The following is a 25,683-nucleotide window of genomic DNA, read 5'->3' on the forward strand; positions in this document are numbered from 1 at the left end:
CACTGAGTTGTTTGTTTTTTTTTTTTTTATTAATAATTGTTATTCCATATTAGGTAAATCACACGTATAAAGATTTCATTTTATTTTTTTTTCTTTTTTCAATACAGAACTTGTTACGATTATTAGTTACCCTTACTTATACTTTTGTGTAATGTTTATTCAAATATTTGTTTTTTTCTGTACATACACATATGATTCATCAGCTTAACATGAAAGTTTTTTCTTGTTGCTTCAATATAATCATCTTATCAAATTGCTCCTTCCAAGTTACGTTTTGACTTACCGTAGGTCATTAAAGGGAGTCAGTTAGGTTCGGTTCGTTAGTCATCATAATTTTATAAGGGAACATTTATCACCCATATTTTCATAAGGAAAAGAAGAAAGTCTGTACTGAACAGCATTCGGTTGTTGGAAATTGTACAGTTTAATTATGCTTGTTTGCGACTTGTTTTTTAATTTGTCAACAAACTAGATTTGCATGTCATAGAAAGCTACCGTATAGTTCACTCGTTGGAAATATGTCTGTCACATTTTGGGGTAAAGCTTAGAGTAACTTTTTTTTTGTAATGATTTGAATTATTTTGATTAAAGATGAAAGTTGATTTTTTTTTTTCAAATAAAAGCTATAGGAATTTTCAAAAACGTTTTTTATTTTGATGAAGTTATTTAACTTATCAGAAGTTTTTATTTTATTCTCAAAGAATTTAATTCTTGTTCCAACGTTTTGAAAACATATTCACATTTTCTATCGCAGATAAAAACAGTAAGCTTAAACTTATGAGATAATCGAATAGGTATTGCTAACATACTAGAAATAGAAGTTTTGAAAGACCAGAAAGTTTTCGATAGCTAAATACATAAAATAAAATAAAAAGGAAAATTAAAATATTTGTAACGGTCGCCATACACATTGCTATTTTCGCTTGCTTGTGAAATATAAAATTCATTCGGCGATTGACTTAAGCGGGTTCTACATCTCTTCCGTGGCAGAAGTCTCAATACTCTCGAAATATATTTAAAACGAAACGAGTACAATATAAAATTAAAACTAGATACAAAAAAAACCTATTCGCTATCTGAATCATCACAAAAGTGCTTTCGATAGTTTTTCCGCACCCGGGCCACCTTCTGCTGGAATAGTTTGGTACCCAAATCCAATGCGGCCGAGCCATTGGCTCCGGAGCCTGCCGAACTCGTTCCGGGAACTGCTTCCGGTATGTAGTTACCGTTACTATTGCTGCTATTGCCGATTGTTGAACTCATCGGTGTACCTCCTCCACCTGGCAGTGATTTCTTCGAACTTGACGGAACCCCGTTGGTCGAGACGGAACTACACGGCCCGGTAGCGATGCCACTGTCCGGTGTGTAGTTCAGCAGTTCCCGGTTGTAGTCTATGAACTTCCGTCCGGAACCGTTTGTTGACGGGTGTTGTTGTTGATCTTCTCCAGCGGCTGGAGTTGAGTGCCCATTTGTGCTTGCCGTCGAAGCCAGTAGACGCTTTTTGTTGTTGAAATAGTCCACGAAACTGTCATTGCTCGAGGAACAATCGTAATCGTAGCTACTGGACAGCCTCGAGTTGGACCGACTAGAATAGGTGTGGTCATAGACCTGATTGTACGAAGACGACGACTCGTTCTGGTTGTCGACTTGTTGAACACTTCGCTTCTGAGCGCCGTTATTGTTGTGTTGTACCACCTCCGAACCTGTTCCCTGGGCTCGAATACTATTTCCGTTGTTGTTGTTGTTATTGATGATCCGGGCAGCAGTGTCGGTTCCGCCGGTATTCGAGACGACGGCGCCACCGTTGTGATTTACGTAGCTGCTGTTGTTGTTGCTGTGATCCAGGATGTTGTTATCGTTGTGATCCACCGCTAGAATGGCGGACGAGTTCGATGGGATTTCGAAGTGATTGATCGGTGAGGTTATCACCCGGAGCATGTTGTCCGGTGATGTGGGTCGATCCGGAATCGATGGATCGTCGTCCGAATCGTCATCGTCGTCGTTGGTGGTGGACGCGATATGAAACAGCAGGTCTGCGAATGTTGAAATGATCGATTAAAACGTAATACAGTGATGATTTTATGAGATATTACAAGAGCTTCATCAATAGAGCAAGCGTATTTCATAGGCCCTGGCTGTCGATAAGCCAAAATAAGTCTATACGTTCTGTGCAGTACATGCCTTGGGAAAGTCGCGTGGCGTGAGTAGGATGCCTTCATCAGTGGGAAATATTTGATTAGTGTCGTTTCCCAACAGTCGAAGCTGTGAGGATAATAAGACTGGACCTGCCTCGCGAAGAGTTTCGTGGAAATAGGGTTGTTCCTTTGGGGGTACCGTAGAGAATACCCATGAAGGAGAGTGGCTACGGACGCTGCGCGCGTCATTCGAGTCGGTATACTAAGGATGGTAACTTCAGCGCCGATTTGGAATCTTTAGAGAAAATATCAAGCCTTGTGTCGTCCACAAAAGTGTGCGTTAGCCTCGAGACATTGCCAGGAGAGGTCAGATCTTGACTCGTTTAACGAGGAAGCGTCCTCGAGGCGTCAAGAGATGAGGTGTGTGCGTAAACCTCGAGTCATTGAGATGAGAAATCGGTTTTTGAGTTGTTGGAAAAAAAAGTTCAGATCTTGAGTTGTATAGAGCAGAGGTATTGCCGGAAGTCCATAAAAAGAATGTACCCTGGCATACCAGAATGTTTTAAGGTTTTTCATAGCAGCTAAGAGCTCAAAAGGCAATGAGATAAGGTTTAAACAATGCTTGTATACTGACCACTAAAAAAGTCACACCTGTAATCCTTACGATAAGCCTATAGAGAACTCGATTTTGATTTAAAAAAATGTAACTTTGAACTAATTGGAGCTGGGGTAAACCAACTATGGTTGTTTTCAAGTGCCCTCTTATGTGGAATCCTCTGTACACATACTCCAAATCAAATTGTACTCATCTTTGAAATAACATGTATCCTTAAAGCGCCTTCAGACACTCAAACCAATAAGACTCACATTGCGGAAATCTAATCTAGACGTCTACGTAAGGCATACCAATGTTGCAATAGATTTCGATACCATTTGGAGTTTGCAAGAGCGTTTGACTGTCCCGCACAAAATACTCATTGCATTGATGGGCCGACTAGTTTCTCAGCTTGCTCACTCGACTGATTTGCTTCATACATCACGCACCGTCAAGGTTTCACAAAAATTAAAAAATTGTAAACAACAACGAACGATAACCCATTTTGGAGTACCGCAAGGAAGTCATCTGCTCATAATTTTCGTGAAAGACCTGTGTAAAACACTTCAATCTGACTGCTTGGTTCTGACGACCTATATAAAGTGGTTCAAAAATATTATGACCGCTTTTAACTGTTGCGTATTTTAGTGCAAGGTCCTGCACGACGGTGTCTTGTCCTACGTGTCTTATCACCGATACTCTTTCTAATCGTAATGGATGAGATCTTGGTTGGATCGATTGACTGGAGACCGAACCGAGAATTGCCGTGGAATCTTTCAACGATGGAGCAACTAAACGACTTTGACCTGGCTGACGATATTGTTTTGCTCGCCCAAAGACAACGGGATGTGCAGAGCAAACTAGGCGACCTTACCAAATGCTCCAAGGCAGCAGCTCTCAAAATCAACGTCGTAAAAACCAAGTCGATGGAATTTAACACAGACAATCGTTCCAATTAAGTGGTAGCTGAGCAACAAGTTGAGAAAGTAAAATGCTTCCAGTATCTTGGACATCGAAATCCGGATCAGAAAGGCCTGATTTGCGTTTGTGAGTCTCCGAAACATCTGGCTATCCCGCCAGATCTCTCTACGAACGAAAATCCGAATCTTCATCTCGAACGTCAAATCCGTGTTGTTGTACGGGTGTGGAACTTGGTGCACATATGGGGTGACGACGCGAAAACTCCAAGTTTTGTGAATCGCTGCCTGCGGAATATCATACGCCCCTAGTGGACTGGCAACTGAATCTCAAACGTAGAACTTCATCACCGGTGTGGGCGCCAGAAATCGAGATTCGGGAACGTAAGTGGAAATGGTTTGGGCACACGCTGCGAAGAGATGAGGACGCGATTTGTAGAATTGCACTTGATTGGAGTCCAGATGGGAATCGAAGAAGAGACAGATCTTTTATTTCGGCCCTATTCGTCGGAAAAACGGTGCCGGACCTTAGGTTGACGACAAACGTCAAAGAAATGTATAAGATAGTCAAATTTTATGATACACAGTACACAGTACACAGTTTCTACTACCAACTTAGATCGGATTTGGAGAATGTCAAGTGTATTCTAAAACTAGGAGTGAAAATCCATATCAGGCTAGCATTTGCTAAACATATCGGGCTTACTTATAGTACTAATCAAAGACGCAAAAAAAGGAATGAATGAAAACATACTTCTCCCGTTGCCCGTCAATCCGGTGCTGGTGCTCGGTGTATCCGTGCTCACATATGTGCTACTGCCACTGGTCCTTGTCGCCGCCGTACCACTCCGTCCAGCGTTGCACAACCCACTGGGACCAGCCCCGTTGTTGTACACGCTACTAGTGGAACCAGAGGCTCCGCTGAAACCCCTAGAGGTAGACGGTAGATTGCTATAGCTGTCCATCCCGAGCTTGAGCTTTTTCGGTGGCGAGCCCTGCTGTTCACTGTCGTTATCGGCATCGTCGTCATCGGAGCTGGATTCCTCGACCCGGGTGCTAGTATTAGAGGTGGAAGAGGGAGTACCTCCCTTTGATTTTCTTCGGAACGTCCGATAAACTGCCAGATTTAGGTTAGTCGTTTGCAGCCGACGTTTCTTGGTGGATTTTGGAACTTCCGAATCGCTTGTTTGCTCATGGGACACTGGGCGCTTGTTGTACTTGCTGGTGCTTAGTCTACGATTTCGCTTGCCCACTCCTTTACGAGTGGATCTCAACGCTCCCAAACCCGGCCGCTTGGGTTGATTTCGAAGACCATACTTTGATTTGGTAATGGAACGTCTATTGACAACAGTTCTGGTGTTTGCAGTCTTGAGGGCCAAACGTTTCAATCGATTACGTTTGGTGGCGATAAGATAGGCAATTCGGTTCCGGTACTTGGTTCTCTGGGCTACATCCCCACGTCTGCTATGGTGCTGACCCCTTAGCGGGATATAGTTCTGAACCGATTCCGTGTCCGATGTTTGTGTTGTGTCCGGCCTCGATGATTCGTTTTCATCCGAGCTGTGTTCAGAACTTTGATCGGAAGTTTCGCTGTTCCAGCCCTCGATTTCCTGCTGCACCAAATAATCGAAAAATGCCATCATTCTGGGATCTTCCGTGGTAGATTGGTGACTGTAGTCATGAGTCATGTTAAGAGAAATGTACTCCTCGTTGGTAAAAACTTCCCTTGGATTTTCCGGACCAATGGCTTCTTCCGTCAAACTACCGCGCCACGAGTCCAGTTCGAATGGAGTCCAAAGTTTGACAATCTTTTCGACTCCCGAGGAAGCAATAACACACTTCTGTGGATTGTACCGCACCTGGTTTACAATCGAACGGTGGCCATAAAGAACCATCTGGTTCCGATCAACCCATTGATCTGTTTCATTAACGTCTGCGTCTGTCACGCGCCACACATACAGGTTGAAATCATCTGACCCAGACAGCACGTACTGATCGTTCTCCCCTGCGAAGCAACAGCTCTTCATGGTGCAAGAATTGTAATAGTCTGGATGATAAAATTGGCAGATCGGTTCCGGCGAAGCTGTTGAGTACAGTATCGGAGGAAGACGCCTTCTCAGCGCTAGCACTTGTGTGCCGAGAGCGTTAAATCTAACGCTCATACAACTCTGGGCAGCGTTTTCTCCTCCATAACGAATGGTTGGCATCTTGGGAGACCTCAAATCCCACAACGCTGCTCCTTCCTTCGCATTCGCCGTCACAATAAACCCAGCATCGTATGGATGATGCATGACCGCGTGGAAGGGCGATCGACAACGAGACACACACATCACATCCGAACTGTCGCGCAGATCGAATATCAGAATTTTCCCATCTTCTCCGGCTGTGGCAAAGATATTATCATTTGAGGGATCAATCGATAACCCGTAGACGGGTTTGCTGTGCAAGAACACGTCCACCGATTCTTTCCTAAAAAGAAGAAAACCAAATTAACAAACGCTAAACTATAATTAACAAATGATCTAAGTATGTACTAACGTTTGAACGTCGTGCACGATGACAACATCGTCGTTGCCACCGGAAAAGATCCGAGCGTTGCGGGAATCCATCCCCAAGCAGAAGATGTTGCTAAGGTGCTGTTTCTGCATCGCCGCCGGGACCTCTTTGTCCATGATGGCTTTGTCCACGTGCCACAGCAGAACGCGCCGGTCGTCGCCACCTAGAATGAGTGAGAGAGAAGATTTAAGATCGGAAAAAAACTAATTATTTTAACTGGACCATAAAATCTGATCAAGTTCAACCAGGTAAACTGTTCTAACGCCATCATCAACATAGGTTTCAAATAAAACAATGCGTATTTTTTATGTTAAAACATTAAAAATCCAATGCTTATTCCTTTGTACACTTTCCTGAACTGTTAAAGGGTGATACGGTCATAATTTGGTCAATATCAACTTGACGTATTTCTTTCAATTTTGCATTTAAAAAACCTGAACACCCCTCATTTTAAAGGTGTGTTAGTGTAGAATGTTGCTCATATTTTGATTTTGAAATTCACTCTTCAGTTGTCAAAATGCCGTCCAAGGAAGAAGAGCAGCGTGTCCAAATATTCCAAATTTTGATCGCGCATCTCGAAAATCCGAGCTACTCGCACGCAAAGCTGGCAAAATCGCTAAAAGTTGTCAAAACAACCGTTACAAATGTAATTAAAGTGTTTGGGGAACGTTTATCGACAGCCAGGAAGTCTGGATCGGGGGGAAATCGAAAACCGGAAGCCGCTGAGACTACAAAGAGAGTTGCCGGTAGTTTCAAGCGAAACCCTAACCTCTCTCTCCGAGATGCCGCAAATGAGCTGGGTGTATCGTCTACAACCGTGCATCGAGCCAAAGAACGAGCCGGACTATCGACTTACAAGAAGGTAGTAACTCCAAATCGCGATGATAAACAAAATACAACGGCCAAAGCGCGATCCCGGAGGCTGTACACGACGATGCTGACGAAGTTTGACTGCGTGGTAATGGACGACGAAACCTACGTCAAAGACGACTACAAGCAGCTTCCGAGACAGGAGTTTTATACGGCAAAAGGAAGGGGAAAGGTAGCAGATATTTTCAACAACATGAAACTGTCAAAGTTCGCTAAGATATATCTGGTTTGGCAAGCCATCTGTACCTGTGGCTTAAAAAGCAGCAGTTTCATAGCTTCCGGGACTGTGAACCAAGAAATTTACGTGAAAGAGTGTTTGAATAAACGTCTGCTGCCTTTCCTGAAGAAACACGGTTGTTCCGTACTGTTTTGGCCGGATTTGGCATCTTGCCATTACAGTAAAAATGCCATAGAGTGGTTCGTTGCCAACAACGTGCAGGTGGTTCCCAAGGACAAGAACCATCCCAACGCCAGAGCTCTGCCCAATTGAGAAATACTGGGCTATTGTCAAGCGGAACCTAAAGAAGACCAAAAAAAAACTGCTAAGGACGAGCAGTAGTTCAAGGCAAACTGGCTTTCTGCGGCGAAGAAGGTGGACAAGGTGGCTGTACAAAATCTGATGGCAGGGAATTCGGATTTGGAAAAGCGGAAGCCTAACTGAATATTTTTCCTGAATTCTATACTAATTAAACTTGAAAAAGAAATTTAATTTGATTTTTTTAATAAACGATTTCACCAATTTACACGCGTTTTCCCTTGACCAAATTATGACGGTATCACCCTTTAGATCCTTTGAGTCTACTCCCTATTACTTCATCCCATGTACAAGCCCTATAAGTAGATGTGTACACAAACGGAAAAGCAAAATTACAAAAAAAAACTGCAAACCATAAATACCACAAACAACGACCCCAACGACGTAATATTTTTGCTCTCTTCCATTGGCCTTGCTATGTACAACACGGCTGATGTCGCTGATGATGATGATCATGACGATAATCATCACCTTCGCACATCAGAGAAAGAAGGGAAAATTTGTGTACCAATGTACGGTCGAACGTGTTCCTTCTGGATGCCAACAACAATGTGTAAAGGTACAAAAAAAAAATCGGGAACATTAAATTTGCCATTGGAACACCTTGGTTCACCTCAAATGATAACGAGACGAGACCCCTGATTAGCCTACGAGCAATGATGTTGTTTTCGTAATTTGAAGTAGAAAAACAAAACTTACCCGAAACAAGCAGCTCGCCCTCCTGGCTGAACTCGATGGCATTGACACAGCCATAGTGCGAAACCAGATCCTTCTTGTACAGATTTTTGGCGATCCGGAGCCGTTCGTAGAACAAATTGGACCGGAATGGGCGCACATTATCACCCAGTTGCCGAGCTACCAGGTGCCCTAGGATGTTGCCCTGCCGGTGGGGCAGCTTCCGACGTCGTCTGGGCATCGATGACGATGACGACGGTGCTGACGATGAAGTCGACGGCTGCTGATGGTGGCCAGAACCCGAGGCCATCTCGATGCACCCTCCCCCTCAGGAGAATTCAACAGATTGTTTCACTTGCACTGTTTTTTGTTAATTAGTTAGTGGGCCCGAATTTCATTCAAGCTTCAGCGCACGGTATCTAACGAAAGTAATCAACGAGGAACACTTTGAATGTCATTAGTACAACAACACTTTTTGTTTTCCGATAGGTCCCCGTAGTTATCGGTAATGGGTAGCACCCTCTGTTGGGTAAATAGATGAAAAAAAAATTACTCTTAACTACTTTGCAGTGATACACTTTTAAAAACGCTAGTAAGTCTAGAGCAAACAGCTACGACGTAATGTTATTTCCACCTAGTTTGACTTATGCTCATTAGGGTGTCCCAAAATTGCATTACTTCTGGGAATCTGGGGGCTCACCCTCCAAATGGTAGATTAGGATGTGCCGAACAAACTTTTGTATGGGGCCGATTAAAAAAAATCATGTTTAGAGGTTCCGCAAGCGCGATCTTTAAAAAAAGTCCACTTTCAAAAGATTTGATTTTAAATAAATTCTGGGTCCAAAAATTTTCGTAAAATTTATATATTTTATATTTTTTTAATTTTGTTTGAGTTAAAAACTACACGTAAAAAATACAAAATGAACCAAATTTGTATCAAAATGTAAAACTAGCAAGCTATTTTCAAGAAAAAAAAAATTTTTTGGTCCAAAAATTTTGAATTCAACTGACCAAAATGTGTACCAAGCGTAGAATATTTTTGATACCAATGCCATCAAAAGATGCGGATTTTTGTGCACTTAAACTTTGTTGAACAAAACATGTGGTTTGTATCAACGTGTGAACAGCTATTCACGATTTAATGCTTAACAAAAATCACAATTAAGGATATTTTTTATTTAATTTATCAAATTTGTCTTAATAAATACCTACTTTAAAATCAAAATACTTGCATAAAAGGACTTTGATGGTTTGAGGAAGTCATCAAAAGGCCATATGCCGAATTTGAGCAGAATCGGACAACAGGAAGGGGTTGCACTGAATCTAATGTGTGAAAGGGATTCTGAGACATAGTGTTCTAAAGAAGCATAAAAAACTGGTTTTTCATCATACATTTTTGTCTTTATCAATCGATTGCTTGGTTATGTAAGTTTTATTAAAATTTCAATTAAGACTAACATTTCACCTGAAGACTGCAACTCGATTGGACTTAAAACAAAAAAGTTATGGCTGTTCCAAGAATGTATTTTTGTGGGAAATTGTCGTTTAACACACAATGAGTACTTTTTACTCATTGAGTTTTACAGGACAATTTGTAACCAAAATACAATCTTTGAACAGCCATAACTTTTTTGTTTTAAGTCCAATCGAGTTGCAGTCTTCAGGTGAAATGTTAGTCTTAATTGAAATTTTAATAAAACTTACATAACCAAGCAATCGATTCATAAAGACAAAAATGTATGATGAAAAACCAGTTTTTTATGCTTCTTTAGAACACTATGTCTCAAAATCCCTTTCACACATTAGATTCAGTGCAACCCCTTCCTGTTGTCCGATTCTGCTCAAATTCGGCATATGGCCTTTTGATGACTTCCTCAAACCATCAAAGTCCTTTTTTGCAAGTATTTTGATTTTAAAGTAGGTATTTATTAAGACAAACTTGATAAATTAAATAAAAAATATCCTTAATTGTGATTTTTGTTAAGCATTAAATCGTGAATAGCTGTTCACACGTTGATACAAACCACATGTTTTGTTCAGCAAAGTTTAAGTGCACGAAAATCCGCATCTTTTGATGGCATTGGTATCAAAAATATTCTACGCTTGGTACACATTTTGGTCAGTTGAATTCAAAATTTTTGGACCAAAAAATTTTTTTTTCTTGAAAATAGCTTGCTAGTTTTACATTTTGATACAAATTTGGTTCATTTTGTATTTTTTACGTGTAGTTTTTAACTCAAACAAAATTAAAAAAATATAAAATATATAAATTTTACGAAAATTTTTGGACCCAGAATTTATTTAAAATCAAATCTTTTGAAAGTGGACTTTTTTTAAAGATCGCGCTTGCGGAACCTCTAAACATGATTTTTTTTAGTCGGCCCCATACAAAAGTTTGTTCGGCACATCCTAATCTACCATTTGGAGGGTGAGCCCCCAGATTCCCAGAAGTAATGCAATTTTGGGACACCCTAATGCTCATCTGCTGCTCACGAATTCGTGATGGTGATTTCATGTTCCACAGACACTGCACTGCACTGTGGTGTGTATGTTATGTTGCTGTTGTTGGCTGCTGCTGCTCTGAGGGTGTTTTGCTTTAATGCAAAGCCTACCTACACGGGGCAAGCTCGTTCATTTGCCCGTCTACAGACTGACTGAATGAATGCCATCGTCGATGTCGTATAGCAATGCGAGTTGCCTGCGTGTGTGCTTGCCATTTTCCTGAGTAAAGGTACACCCCTACAGACTGTAGTTTTGCTTATTGGTGTCTTGGATTATCATATCATATTTCCATCGGACAGTAAACAAATTTAGACAACGGTGAAACACTGTATTTAAAATATAACAGACAGAGGAAGGTCTGAAAATCTGACTCAGAGATCCTGTAGTTTGAGCTGTTTGAATTTCTAAAACTAGTGTTAAACGTCTCTGAACCCTTCTGAAGCGAATGAAAATTCCAAGTCTACTATTCCTCGAAAGTTCAAAATCCAAACAGTTGGACGGAAAAAATAGTTGAATCAAATAATGGAAGCATTAACGCGAAGCAGGAAGGATTGAGTTAATGATTAATACGTCCAAGACGAAGTACATGTTGGCCTGCGGATCCGAGACCGACCGAACCCGCTTGTCCAGTAATAACAAGGTTACGATCGATGGCGACGAGCTGGAGATAGTCGAAGACTTTGTCTATCTCGGCTCACTGCTGACCGCAGACAATGACACCAGCTGTGAGAGAATCAGCGGAATACTATTGACTCCACAGGCAACTGCGATCGAGAAGACTTAGCCCTCGCACGAAGAGTGTAACCTGTACATGACGCTCATTAGACCGGTTGTTCTCTACGGACACGAGACATAGATATTGCTCGAGGAGGACCTGCGCACACTCGGAGTATTCGAGCGACGAGAGTTAAGAACCATCTTTGGCGGCGGCGTGCGACTCTACGCCGAACTAAGTATCCAGAAGGTGGTGAAGGCTGGCCGGATACGCTAGGCAGGACATTTTACGAGCATGCCGGACGACTGTCCTGGAAAACAGGTGTTCGCTACGAATCCGGTAGAAACGAGACGAGCAGGGGCGCAACAACCCGGATCGGAACGAATTCGCAACCGGACCGATTACTGTTTAAATCCCTCCGGTTTTTGTTGGAATTCTGTTAGATTTTCCCGACCATTTCTACGCTGCCATACAATGACAGAAATCGAAATCGATTCACTTCGGTTTCGTTTTACTTGGCGGGACCAAAGATGCCAACTGCCAACTTTTAATTGACAATCTAATCATACATTCTAAACATCATCAATAACTGACACTCTGACACCATTGTGGAATTATTGAAAGCACTACGTTCTATGCCTTATTCCCTGATTTACATCTTAAAAATGTCTGGAAGAAAAGTCAAAAGTCTGGATACCTAAAAAATTGTCTGACGAAATAAGTTCAAAAAGTCTGGAAGATCCAGACAAAATCTCAATGGTTGACATCACTGGGTGGGACTGTCAATCGAAAACGATTCGAAAGTGCTAAGGTGCCGTCTGACCGAGTTCCGGGGGTAACAGCACCAGGACGTCGATGTCAACAAAGCCAGGGAATCCTTAGCTGAAATCCTCTCTGGAACCGGAGGAAATTGTCGACAGCACTGAAGAACGATCCGCTACTAACCTCGAAAGGCACTACAGGAGCAGTACCATGAAACAGGCTCCGTTTGTTTGGAGCTGCAGTGTGGCTGCAGTGCAAGCAAGCCATCATCGAGCTGCTGCAGGAGTGTATGCAGCAGCGAAGCACCCCCAATCTGGCACACTATCTGCTTGGGTTTGACCTGAGCAGAGAACTGCGACTCATCAATTTGCAGCAACTGGGGGTGTTAACTTCCCGACCAATTGCGCCTTATTTTGCTGCTGGATCAAGCCTTGGAGGTAGGTTTATGATTTATTTTTGTGTTTTGTTGTTTTTAGCAATTTTTTTGTAGGCCTACTCAACTCCCCAGCCCAAGGCCCAGCAGCAGATGCCGAACCACCTGGGATTGCCGCGCAGTTTGGTCGCGGTCTTGTTGTATGATGACGGAAGGAAGTCGCTTGTGGCCAGCTAGAAAGAGCTTTTCCAGGCGCGAACCGGAGTCAGTTGGTGCACCGATGCGTCACAGGTAATAATATAAAAAAACGAATGCCTACATAGCGAATTCAAAATGATTTTTAAAATTCACAGGAAATTACCCAGCTTATAGCACAAGATCGTCGATCTCTTGGGGGATCTGGACATCACCAAGGAGCTGGATGTGTTGACGAACAATCGAGCACTTGGGCTCCTGCTACAAGTCAACACCAAATCCGACTTCCTCAGGCTGCTTCTGTACATCATCGACGAAGCCTGTTCCCTCTTTGACACCTTCACACCATTCCCCGGACTCTCAAATACCGAGAAGACCTTCCTATATGCGCTGCAGATCCTGTACCGCGGCTCTCAAAACACAGGATGGCGAATTTTTGGTGTTCGAAGCAGACGATCATCTTCCCCATTGGGCAAATCCTATCAAAATTTCTAACACAAAAAATGATTTTTTTTAAATATTGTATATATTGCCATCCAAAATTTATTAAAAACTAGCTGACCCGGCAAACTTCGTTAAGCCTTTGAATTTCGCAAAAATAATGAACATGTAAATATGCAGAAAATAGGTAAATAATTATTTACGCTCATGAAACTGGATTATAACCTTCAAACGGGGTGAATCGACACAGTTTTTTTTTGACTATTTTCGTAATACTTCTGTTATATTATGGTAGTGCCTACATCCAAGGGCAAAAATTTTCGTAGAAGATTGACTTCCAACAAAACTGGAAAGCGAATATCTAATGGGATTAAGTTAAAAATCTATTTTTTATATATATTTTTTTCATTTACAGAGGATCCTTGACACCCATATGTTCAATTTCTATAAACCCCAAGATAAGTGCCAAAAAGTGTTTTGTTGAAATGTGTCGTCATTTTAAGCAGTTTTGATCAACTGTATTTCCTTTTTCGCCAAAACCATGTTTAAAATTTTCTTTATCGTGTAGGTACCAAATGTGTAGAAATGGCACAACACTTTTCATGGTATGAAATTTCGCGATTTTTTTCATGCTGCAAACATATAAATATCAACAAATTTTCATATACCATTCTGTTTTTCGTTATCTATCATGCATTTGATATGTTCTCTGTATTAGATAATCTCCTCATAATTTTTAAAATCATCATTTTTATATCGACTATAACTTTATCATATTTATCGAGAAATGGATGCTTAAGCACTGAACAAAGAAAATTAGAACATTCAATATATGTGCATGGAATTTTTATTCACAGCAATTTCACATCAAACGGTTATGAAATCTTTTTTTACATTGAGATCTTGAATTTAAAATCAGAAATGAAATTCAAAAAAGTCCTTGCAAATCTAATTCAGTTTTCATTATCTCTGTTTTGGATCTTGAATCATATTTTCGTCGAGACTAAAATTTTTATTTTCCAAGCTTCTTGTATTTGAAGATGTTATTGAACCAATTATCTGTTCTTGATTTCTGATACTGAGTGTTGGATCAAATTATGAATTTTATTTTTACAAAGTCAACCCTATTTATATCCTTAATTTTGTTTAGTTTTTCAGCACCTTAGTATGAAAGGAAGAAGTGGATAGTATCTAACATTTCCATGGTTTTCTGATGAAATTCACATAGAATTACTAAGTTAATATCATACTATTCTCGAACTAACTCATTATATTCTTGACGTAAACAAAAACCAAGTAAATCAATTTATGGTCGTCTTATTCTATTAATTAAAAATTAGACGTTCTCTTGGTGTTATACCATAAATATGAACAGAAGATTCTGTAATGGAATATTTCATTGTTATCTGTCCAGTTGTTTTGGATATGTCAAAACTTCCACAGTCCAACGTAGAATATTATTTTTCTTGAATAATATTACAGTCTTTCATTTAACCGGAAAATAAACAAAACAAAATAACGGAGTAAATAAAAGAGATCCGAATTTTCCCCGCGCGCATCCTGGTCAGGCAAATTTATTCTATCTTAAAACCTAACAATATCCGGGCATTTGATTTCAATATTGTCAATCCAAAATCCGGGCAATACCAAGCAAATTTGGGCTAAATTCAGAAACTACTAAAAAAAATTAAAACGAAAAGCACTTTAATAAAAAATTTTCTTCGAAACACATTACAAATTTTGAATTGTATTTTAAGCATCCAGAAACCGTGCATGATTATTATGTTAAAAGTTGCTCAAAAACTTTCGTTTTAGTACGCAAAATTTAAAAAATAATAACTTAATAAGATTTTTTTTTTATTTGGCAAATGTTTGTACGTCTCGGTGGTCGAGTGGTTAGCGTGGTAAGACGGTAATCGCTAGTCCACTGATGGCATGGGTTCGATTCCCATCTCGGTACTGGGTGTTAAATGTTAATCTTAAGTTGTCCACGTCATTTATTCAGTCTGTAAAGCCTAAGTCGGCTAAGACGGTGTATGTCTTTTCGAAATGACTAAATCCGGAAAATTCGGGTTTTATTTATCAAAATCCGGACAACCGGACGACTTGAACGGGCCCTTTAAATTTTGTTTTATCAATTACCCGGTCAAGTCCGGGTAAAACCGGGCAATCGGGCTAGCTTTGGGTTAATTAGTTTAAAAAATGGTAAAGTTGCCTTGATGCTGAAGCAAACATGACAATTTTCGAAAATAGGTATACTCCATGCCGGCTTATTGCGTTCTTTTTTTTTCACCCCATACGGAAGGTGAACAATTACATCCAAGTATCCATTTTACTGGTGCCACGTGAAAAGTACACTTGCAACGAAAATGGGCGCCAAAACTTGCTATAGAGAGATGGATGAACATCAGTAAGCCTTGATTGCTTTTGGCGCCTTCCTACTCTGGGTGATTCGAATGGAAAAAAAAATGGAAATTGGGTGCCATGACTTTTATTTGATACGAATAAAAACTAAAAATTAATTTTCAAATTCCACAAAAACATTTTCGAAATTATCTCTCCGTTGTGTTATTCTTCGCGTGAAGACGAACACAACAAAAAAAATCGCATGCAAATCGGATGCTCCAGTGAAGAGTTTTGCGTGTTCGCACATTTCTGTATGGGCTGTCTCTCTCCCTGTTTTATATATATAGATATCCATAGAATTGTTTTTGTTTTATTTCCAAAAATTTGGAATCCGAACACAAATCAACATCAGGGCAGAAAAGCAACAAAAAAAAACAGGGCAAAGCGTTCGGATTTTTTGTCCGATTTCTATCGGAAAACCGTCAGATTTTGATCGGAAAAACGTCAGATTTTGGTAGGAAATCTACACCCAAAATTCAGCCTCTGTGCCAATGGCGTGTAGTCAATTACATAGCGTCATTGGTACAAGAAGATAACACGATCGGTGCTGATTCGATTTGCTCCCACCGGCATTAATCTCCCAAGTTAACCGAATTGCGTATGTCTGAAAGAAACAAAATAAAAACGCTTTCACGTCCCTCCCTATCGCATCACAAGACGAAGAAGGATGGAAATAAATACCGGCCAACACCAGGCAGCCAGCGAACCGAGCACTGTGCGTGTGAACGTAGCAAAAGCAACAACAAAAACATCCTTCTAATTCAATCCCTTCAATCCACAGGCAAACAACCACGGCCGAGCTGTGCGTGTGTATGCAGTAAAAGCAACAACAAAAAAAACATTCCTTCAATTCAATTCGCCGGCAAACATCCACGGCTAAGCTGTGCGTGTGTATGTAGCAAAAGCAACAAGAATATATTCCTTCAATTCACCGGCAAACAAGCACCGGCCAAGCTGCCCGGCTTAAGCAGCTGTGTATATGTAGCGTGTGTATGTAATAGCAGGCAGTAAGCAAAGCACAGTTCTCATTCAATGGGTTTCCCGTTTCCTCCACTCCCGTTCTCTTTCCCGTTTCCATCGCAAGACAAATGAATACCTTGAAAGGAGGCCAAACGCCGGGAAGCCACTGTCGTGCGTTTCTTTTGTGATTGATCGGCGGCAGAATGCCTATGACAAATATCCCTCTTCCTGCATGAAGCTCAAATAGTACACTGGTTAAGATGTCGGTCTGGCAAGATCATTTAGTTAGTGATTTGAGTTCGATTCTCCCTACCGGGCGCTATGGTTTATATTTTTATTTTCTTGTTTCTGGGATGAATTATCCAATAGGAACGAAATCCCATAAAATGTTTTTCTTGTTTTGCTTGAATGTAGTGGTCATGCATCATTTTAGTTGGGAGCCGAGTCCTTATGCCAGTTACGGTTTTTCAAACATATCATCTTCGGCACAGTGCACATTTCAGCGCATTATCGGCACAGAGATGTGCTAAATAGGCATTGGATTTTTGCAACCTCTTCTATGGGTGTAACCGACTTCGGTCTTGAAACGACTCGATTGTTTTGACAGCTCACTCGCAAAAACTTATCGTCGTCAGGAAAGTTGTGTCACCAGGGCACTGAATTCGTCGGAAATCGGTTGGATTTCTCGTCAGATTTCTAACCGATTCACGGGTTGAACGGACCGAAATCCAACCGATTTTGGGCCGATTTCTTGATCCGGGAAGCGTGGTGGTTAGACTAAGCGTGAGCGTGATCTGGCAAATGTGGGATGCTAGAGAAGTTGGAGAACGGTTAGATCGGATCTATTGGAAGCAGACCGGAGTCCATAGGTAGGTCGGCGAGCCGAGAGCCAGAGGAAGGTCGTTGTGCCATTGGTGAAGAGCCGAGCCAAAAGAAGAGTGTCGGGCCGGTGCCAAACAAGGTCGTCGGATCGGTGCCAAATAAGGTTGGAGCCATTAGAAGCTAACCAGATTCACTAGTAGGTCGTCGGGCCATGAAAGGTTGGCTGACCGGAACCAGGTGGTGGTCGTCGTACCAGGAGCCACTGGAGGACTTACGAGCAGGGTACCACGGAAGTTCGCTAAGCCGGTACCACGGAAGATCGTCGGACCGGAAAGCCAAGTGGAGCTCGCCGGGCTGGGACCACTGACTCGGAGGCGTCAGGCCTCAGGAAAGCCGTCGAGACGGAAGGAAGGTCGTCGGACCGGTGCCATGGTAGGTCGTCGAGCCAGATCCCGGTGGAGGTCGTCGAACCGATACCATGGAAGGTCGTGCAAATGCAGGCGAAAATTGAGGTCCGGTGCCTGCGTGGAAGTAAAGCAGCCGCATCTTCAGGAGGAGTCGCCGAAGGCAGTACGGAGAGTGCGAATGTGTATGTTGAGGAGGAGTGTCGAGATTTGTCTAATCGTAGCAATCGTTGTGACAAATAACAACATACACGTAATGCATGTTAAGATAAGAATGTTAAGGATGTTAAGATAGAAGATAAAGTATTCCAAGTTCTACCACTAACCAGAACAAGTCTCTCTTTTCCACTGCCCAAAGTTCTTCCTACAACAACAAAAACCAGTAACGGGCACAGTTCTACAGAAGAAAAAAAAATGATGTTGATTTTTTAGAACTAAATATTCAATTTTTCCATACAAACATAAAAGTTCAAATTTACTCATGTAAACGTGACTTGAAAATTCTGCAAAAAAAAATCATGGACGAGTTTTGAACCAAATCGGAGCTTTCAAGATCTCAAGGTTTGAGAAATTCAAAAATGACCCTAAAACGACTGAGTCTAGTGTTAAAAGGCAACATGCTTCTCTGAACGTTACTGGGATATACCGCGACGAATACTTTTTGTATGTCTTGCAATACCTCGCTAGGCACCCAGCAGTGGTGTCAGTTAAATTTATTGTTTATCAATGCTAAAAGACATACACCTGTTAAATAGCTAATAACTTATTTGTCTAAAAAGATACGAAGTTATGATATTCGACAAAGTTGTTCAGCGGGAAATTTCCTTGAAGAAATTTATAAATTGGCACGAAAACCATAAGCAACCTTAGCGGTTCCACAGAAGAAACAAAAATGATGTTGATTTTTCAGTACAAAATAGTCAATTTTCCCTTACAAACCTAAAAGTTCAAATTTACTCAAACGTTACTTAAAAATTCTGCAAAAAATCATGGATGAGTTTTGGACCAAATAAAAATTTTAAGACCCCAGGGTTCGAGAAATTCAAAAATGACCCCAAATCGACTCAGTCTACTGTCTTAGTCCATATCACTATTACTTCTCGACTGTTTCTCTGTTAATATTTAAGTGGTCAACCAACACTTGTTAGAAGTATACTGCTTATGTTTACATTTCGATATATGTACCTAGTGTAGGTTAAGTGTCTGCTGTCAAGCTCAACCATTTACTTTTTCTTTCACTATCAAAAATCATTGAGAATCGGTGAATAGCTTAACAGCAAACCGGTCTGTTGCATACACTATACTGTATGCAGCTCCCTATAAGACTATACAGTACTATCCAAATTGGAGATGCTCTGGCAGCATTCAAGATATCTCGAACTGGTAAAAAATTTTAAGTTAGGTTGTCGCTACGAGAAGTAATAATTTTTCGACCCTGTGTCATATATTGTTTAAAAAAAACAGTCCGCTTCGTTCTGAAGCAGCTTACTGACAAAACACAACCTCAAGAAACGTGTGCCACCAACACACGGCAAATTTTGCGTTGGGGGTTTGTTGTCGTCGTCTGCTAGCAGCAGGTGATGTTGTTATTGCTTCGCCAATGATGATGGCGCTGTTGATGATGATGATAAATGATACATCATCCAAACGGAGCAGGAGAAGCTGCTGATTCAGAGGAACCCTTCCGATCGGTCATTTTTGAGGGGGTGGTCCTACCTACTGTACAGCTCACCGAGCAGCCCCCAGGGAGGGGTGGGTGCTGCTCAGAAAAGAAAAGTCGGAATTTTCTTATCCATAATTCGGTATTAATTTATGCACTAGGCATCCGTGCGTATTTGAAAGTGATTAGAAGCTTCTTCTATTAATTATCAACTAGTTCAAACTATCGATTGGATGATGCTAATTGGTGAGATAATTTCTTAATGTCAGCTTTTATTCAATATGTAATATGAGCTTGGATGATCACAGTGTTCGGCCATTCCATGACACCAACATTGATTCACCGTGGGTACCTTTTTCTTCTCACTCGGCCAGAAATCAGCCAAACTTTTCCACGATTGATTTTTTCCACACTTTTATAAATTTTCTCCTCGGCCTGCGCCTGGTCTCGAAGACGAAGACGACAATGTCCGCGTTTCACTGAATTTAGAGTTCACATTCACAAAGTTACACACCTTTTCACTGTTTCAACAAATATGGGGGAGGAAAGAAAAATATCACTGCTTCCCTTAGGATTTTCCCAACAAAACTTCAGCCCCAGAATGTCGGCTGCTGACTGCTTTCGTTTTTTTTTTCTTCCGTCCTTCCTCACTGACAGAGAGATCCAATGATATTAGCTGCTGCTACTGCTACTGATACTTTTGCCAATACAATTCACTACTATCTGCGGTGTGGAATATCTTACATGTTCGATGCTTTTCCGAAACAGGCAGAAAGCAGAATGAATGAATATTATTTCTTTTGACCAGACGACCCTTTCGAGAAAGAGGAAAGCTTCATACAAATATCGCACAAGTACTCGTACTGCGCTTTCCATGTGCATGTGTACCCACAGCCATCATATCGGTTTGGAAGATTTGTTTACGGTGTGACGTGAAATACGACATTCAATGATATTTTTGTTTTAGAACATTAATTTATATTAAACTAGTTGACCCGGTGAACTTTGCTTTACCTTCTAACTAAGGATTGATAAAATTTGTAAAACTAATTTAAATTTCGTTTTAAATTCACATAATTTTAAATTGAATTTCAACATCATTTAGACGAAACCTCTTTAAAAAGCTGCTAGTTGAATATCGAATTGCAATACAAAATTGAGTAATTCTTATTTGCTAATATGACTTTTTTTTTCTTTTTTGAAAACCTGATTTAAAACGTGTCTTTCCCTCTTTTCTATTTTCCCACTGGAAGCAGATAGAGATCTTAAAACATCATAGAAATATATCTTGTACCCAGATTCTTTCATTTGTCAAACTCAGTTTCATCTGGATTATTAGGTCTCGAGTTATGCAAAAAAATATATGAGGATTCCTTCCCACTTTTCCATCTGCCCTTTTGGAAGATGAAAGGGTCAAACTTCTTCCTTTCCAAATACCTACCCTCCTATGTTTGATAAATTTTCTAGTAAGGTGTTCAGCCTGTCTATAAGACTGATTAAAATGTAAATTGTAAGAATTCAATTGTATTTCAATTATAGTTTAGCTCTTTTAGAAATGGGATACTTTCTTTTACTAATATATAGCTTATTTATTTACTAGTAATCGGACATACAAATTTTTGATAGCATTTTGCTGCCTGTAAAAAGTATTTTTAGATCTTATTTTCCTAAATTTAGAATTCACGCGTTTTTGAGATACTTACGATGAAAGAGAAAACGAAAAAAAAAATATTTTGCACAGTTTCCCTCAAAATCCTTCATTATCAAATCGATAGCTGACAAAACCGTTGATTATTCAAAGAATTACAGTGCGTGAGTGGTGGAAAAGTATGCAAACACTGTTAAAAATGATCACAAAGTTCAAATTAAGCGTTGGAGTGAAGCACATGATCGGCAACTACAGTTAAGGGTCATCAGGGAAGTCAAGTCTCATACCAGCATTTTTAATTTTGAATAAGCGAAAAACTAAGTGTAGATCGCTGAAATGTCCATAAAAAATTTTTTCCAATAAGCTGAAAGTGTTGCCTACTTATAAATCATTCAAACGGAACATCGAACAACAAATTTTTGCTTGTTCCAGAGCTCGTAAGCTGTATAGCTAGTACTGAAGCTATTCGACAGATGATTTCTCATGAACGAAAGAACTTATGAAAAACTCCATATTAAACAAATCCCAGCGTTTGAATCCTAAAGCATGTCTGCTCGTGACAAGGTTCCTAGCATTTTATAGTATGCATTTGCTGGTTGTTTTGTATAAAAATATAATGATTTGCCAAGATTTAGCTCCCGTGAAAAAAAAACAAAAAATTTCAAAACGAAAACTTCGGTTTTCGCTTTTTTTTTTAGTTTAAAAAGAATCATCTTGTATGTATCCTTCGCAACCTATGATCTTTACTTACCAATTATACTTTAAGTTCAATCTCATGATGGTTTTACTTCGTTATTGTCAGATTTTGCCAGCAGAAATTCCATTCAAAACGCTTTAAAGGGCTCAAAAATAATCAGGTTTTTTTTAAATTTTCAAATCAGCTGAATCTACTGAATTGTCTCAGTTTCTTTTAAAAGAGAAGTTTTGGACCGAAAAGTAGCAGAAATTGAAGGAGGAGAATGCAGCCACGTAAAATAGAGATTAGACGAAATAAAAGTTTGAAAAAACTGATCAAAATCATGACTGAAAAAAGTGTGCGTAGGCCGATTGAAGGTACCCAGAATAAAGTAGAATTTTTTCTTACAAAAGACGATAAATTTTTTTTCAAATTTTTTCATGAATTATCATAAGATTACCTTCATTTCCATCATAGAAAATATTTCGATCAAACGAAAGGTTTTTGAAATACACCCATTCTTAACTGTCCCATTTCTAAAAGAACTAAGCTTTATTATGTTTACTATGAAGGGGAGATACGGGCATAACGAGCACCCGGGGCAAAGTAACCACCGCTCTTTTGTACAGAAGTACGTATTTTCTAAGAAAAAAAAATCATAAGGAACAGTTTGATACTTCCTCTGGAAATAATTTTTCAGCGAAAAAGAAGTCATCTTCATAACTCTACAGAAATATAAAAAAAGCAACTTTTTTCTCAAGTGACGAAAAATTATAAATTTCAAGCACCGGAAAATAAGCTCTAAGAATCGATATATGTACACACTGCTACATGATGTACAGTACACTGTAAATTTTTGCCTCGATTTCCAGCAAAAAAAAATTGCTGGAAACGTTCAGCAATCCAAATTTTTGCTGGAAACCAGCAAACGGTTTTCGAATTGCTGGATTTTTCAGCATTCGGTTATGTGCTTGTCATTTTTGCTGAAAAATCAGCAATCGGTTTTCAAATTGCTGGACTTTCCAGCAATTGATCCAGTTTGCTGGAAAATCAGCAATCGAGTTGTCAATTTGGAGTTTGTTTTTGTTTCGTACGCTGAAGTAAGGTGAGATTCTATTTTACGAATTAAGGTTAAATTAATATAATTATTTTATTTTCCTCTATATTCTAGCAACCAGGCATCAAGTCAAGGGTAAGTTTTTATTGTACAGGTAGATATTCCATATAGAAGATACTAATCAAAACTATTTTTACAGGTGGCGGATTATCAACATTTTGGCACAAAGCGGCCACGCCAGAGCCGGTGTTGAAAAGTTGTGAAAAAAAAGTTTTTTTTTTGGAAAATAAATTAATCCCTTATTGAAAATGGGAGAAAATAATTGTTTTTATTGCTTATTATATGCACAGCCAATATTAAACTTTAATTTTGAATTGAAATATAAATTTCATACTAAATACTGCCAGTTGTGTTGAAAGAAATAGCTGGTTTCCAGCAATCTGGATTGCTGATTTTCCAGCAATTTGAATTGCTGGAAACCAGCATTAACGTTTGCTGTTTTTTCCAGCAATTGAAATTGCTGGAAATTTTGCTGGAAAGTCAGCGGGACAAAAACCAGCAAAATTTTGCTGGTTTCCAGCAAAAACAAATTTGCTGTGTATGAACATTTTTGACGTTTCGAGAGAAACCCTTTCGAAACTATTTCAACCTTTTTTAAAACGCTAATTAAAATTTACTTGGAAGCTTTACGTAGGAGCATTCTTCATATGTTTTTATCTATATAAAATAGCTTGCAATTGCTTATAGAAGCTGGAGTAAAATTTTGTCTCAAACGCTTATGAGTCTATTAAGAAGCGAGACTGAAGACCTTTTCACATTTTTCAACTTTGGGAGTTGTGCATTTAGAAGATATAGTCGACCGTTTGCTTTGTTAAGGAGTAAAGAGTGTAGAACCTATTTTCTTAGGGCTAATGTGGCCACAAACAAGTCCCATGTGCGTTTTTATTATTTTCGAATAATCGATAAAAAACGCTTGTTCAATGTTTTTTACACAAAAAAAAAAAATACATGACCCATGGTTTGTCACATGTGAAAAATATCGGCATATGGGTAACATGTGCAACACTTAGATTTATCAATAGTGGATATTTTGAGGAGGTTCTTCTTCTTTTAAAGGAACACATCGTTGTTGATGTTGAATTGGGTTTACATAAATTAAGTTTTAAATAAAAAGTTTTGTGCAGCACAGAGTTTATGCTCGTTTTTTCTACAGCAATGTTGTAGTAGTGGTGGTATGCTGAGAGAGTGGTATGAAGAGGTGGGGGTATGGACTGAGTTCTATTGGATACAACCGCGGGAATCTAAAAAAGAACTACAAAATCAGTCATATTATGTTGAAAACAACGATTTACATTGAATTGCGCCATATTTTCACATTATTATTCTTTTATGTGATCAATGCTTTTCGACAACTTTCAAATTTAATTATTACACTTTATTAGTTATGTTACTCTTTTCGAAGCAGTTTTGGGAAAAAATAAAGCCTCACACGCTCTTTTTTTTAAACTCAAAATTAAGTAGTTTTGGTTCAAAACAGCACTTCGGTGGCTTCCCTCAACTTTGAGTTTGACTGGGCAATAGCAAAACTGAGTTCTGATAGGCATACTCATTACTAAGTTCGGCAGCCGAACTCGGATTTATCCTTTTTTTCGAGGGTAGTTGATTTTCAGGGAATTAAAGGATGATTAAAATTGGTTGTACCCGGATATTGCTGTTCCGGTACATTGCATTGCAATTATAGAGCGGTGGAAAGTTTTGACACTTCCGGTCAAAGAAAACTTCCGGATATTACTTCCTAAGGGAAGTAAACAACATCCGGAAGTTTCCGGACATTCCAAGCCGCTCACCATATGATGACAATGACGGACAGAGTTTTACGCTGACACGGTGAACATGCATTTCATTATTCATAGTCTTCCGGTAATTGTTCCGGAACAACAAAATTTTGCGACGTGTTCGTTGGTTGCTGTTCCGGTTCGAACTGAACTCGCTAAGTGTTTTCAGTCCAACAAAGAGAGTTCAATTTTTAGTTCATAAGGTCGAACTCAGCTTTGATCCCTCGCCGAAGGAAAAAAAAGGGATCAATTTTGAGTTCGCAGTTCGAACTCCGTTTTGATCCATCGCAAGGAGGAAAAAAGGGTACTTAACTTTAAGTTCATAGAATCGAACTATGTTTTTAACCTCGGTCATACTTAATTTTGAGTTTAAAAAAAAGAGCGTGCACCTTCTAACCAGCATACATCGGTTCTGCTCAGAACCAAACGAAGAAATTACGCAATTTGTGCCTCTGGCGATATGAGTTAAATTTGCATCGTCGACGTTTTGAGTAAACTTGTTTCAAATCCAAATCTCTATGCCTGAACGGCCTGAACGGCCTGAACCCAAGTAGCAACAAAAATCTACACGGTCCGTACTAAACAACACCAACATGTCCAAGGGACAGACGCAAAACATGCGCACACACCCGCTAAACAGCTGATTTCGTGTCAACAACACAACCAAACAGCACGGCCAAAACAGCTGATTTTGACAGCCGTTCGTTCTTCAAAAATACTCCCAGCTAGCGGTTTCGTTTGTGAGAGAGTGAGAGGATGTGGCCGCTGGTTGTAAAGAGAGAGAATAAAACGGGAGCGATGATTAATTTGGGAATGAGTGACTTCGAATTGGGAACTTCGCGAAGAAGCTTGACCTGAGCAGACTGTTATGGTAAAATTATATCAAATTTTGCTATCACGCCTTGAAGGTAAAATTTGGTAACATTTTGCCCGAAATAAGATGA

At 39.8% G+C, this 25,683-nt stretch overlaps 1 protein-coding gene across 2 annotated transcripts; it reads right to left on the reverse strand.

Moving 5' to 3' along the window:
* Window positions 1–632: 632 nt before the first annotated feature.
* On the reverse strand, window positions 633–20,310 carry LOC129748724 (DDB1- and CUL4-associated factor 5). 2 transcript variants are annotated; one of them, XM_055743430.1, is made up of 5 exons: window positions 20,038–20,310; window positions 8,308–8,805; window positions 6,186–6,366; window positions 4,402–6,116; window positions 633–2,033 (listed from the first exon to the last, which is right to left on the reverse strand). In XM_055743430.1, exons 2-5 carry the CDS (start codon window positions 8,591–8,593, stop codon window positions 1,066–1,068), a joined length of 3,150 nt encoding a protein of 1,049 aa, XP_055599405.1. In that variant the 5' UTR covers window positions 8,594–8,805; window positions 20,038–20,310; the 3' UTR covers window positions 633–1,065. The 2 variants fall into 2 exon arrangements, with proteins under 2 accessions (XP_055599405.1, XP_055599396.1); XM_055743421.1 differs by having other exon boundaries at window positions 19,876–20,310.
* Window positions 20,311–25,683: the final 5,373 nt, after the last annotated feature.

Source organism: Uranotaenia lowii, chromosome 1, assembly GCF_029784155.1.
Source record: "Uranotaenia lowii strain MFRU-FL chromosome 1, ASM2978415v1, whole genome shotgun sequence".
NCBI classification, from domain to species: domain Eukaryota; kingdom Metazoa; phylum Arthropoda; class Insecta; order Diptera; family Culicidae; genus Uranotaenia; species Uranotaenia lowii.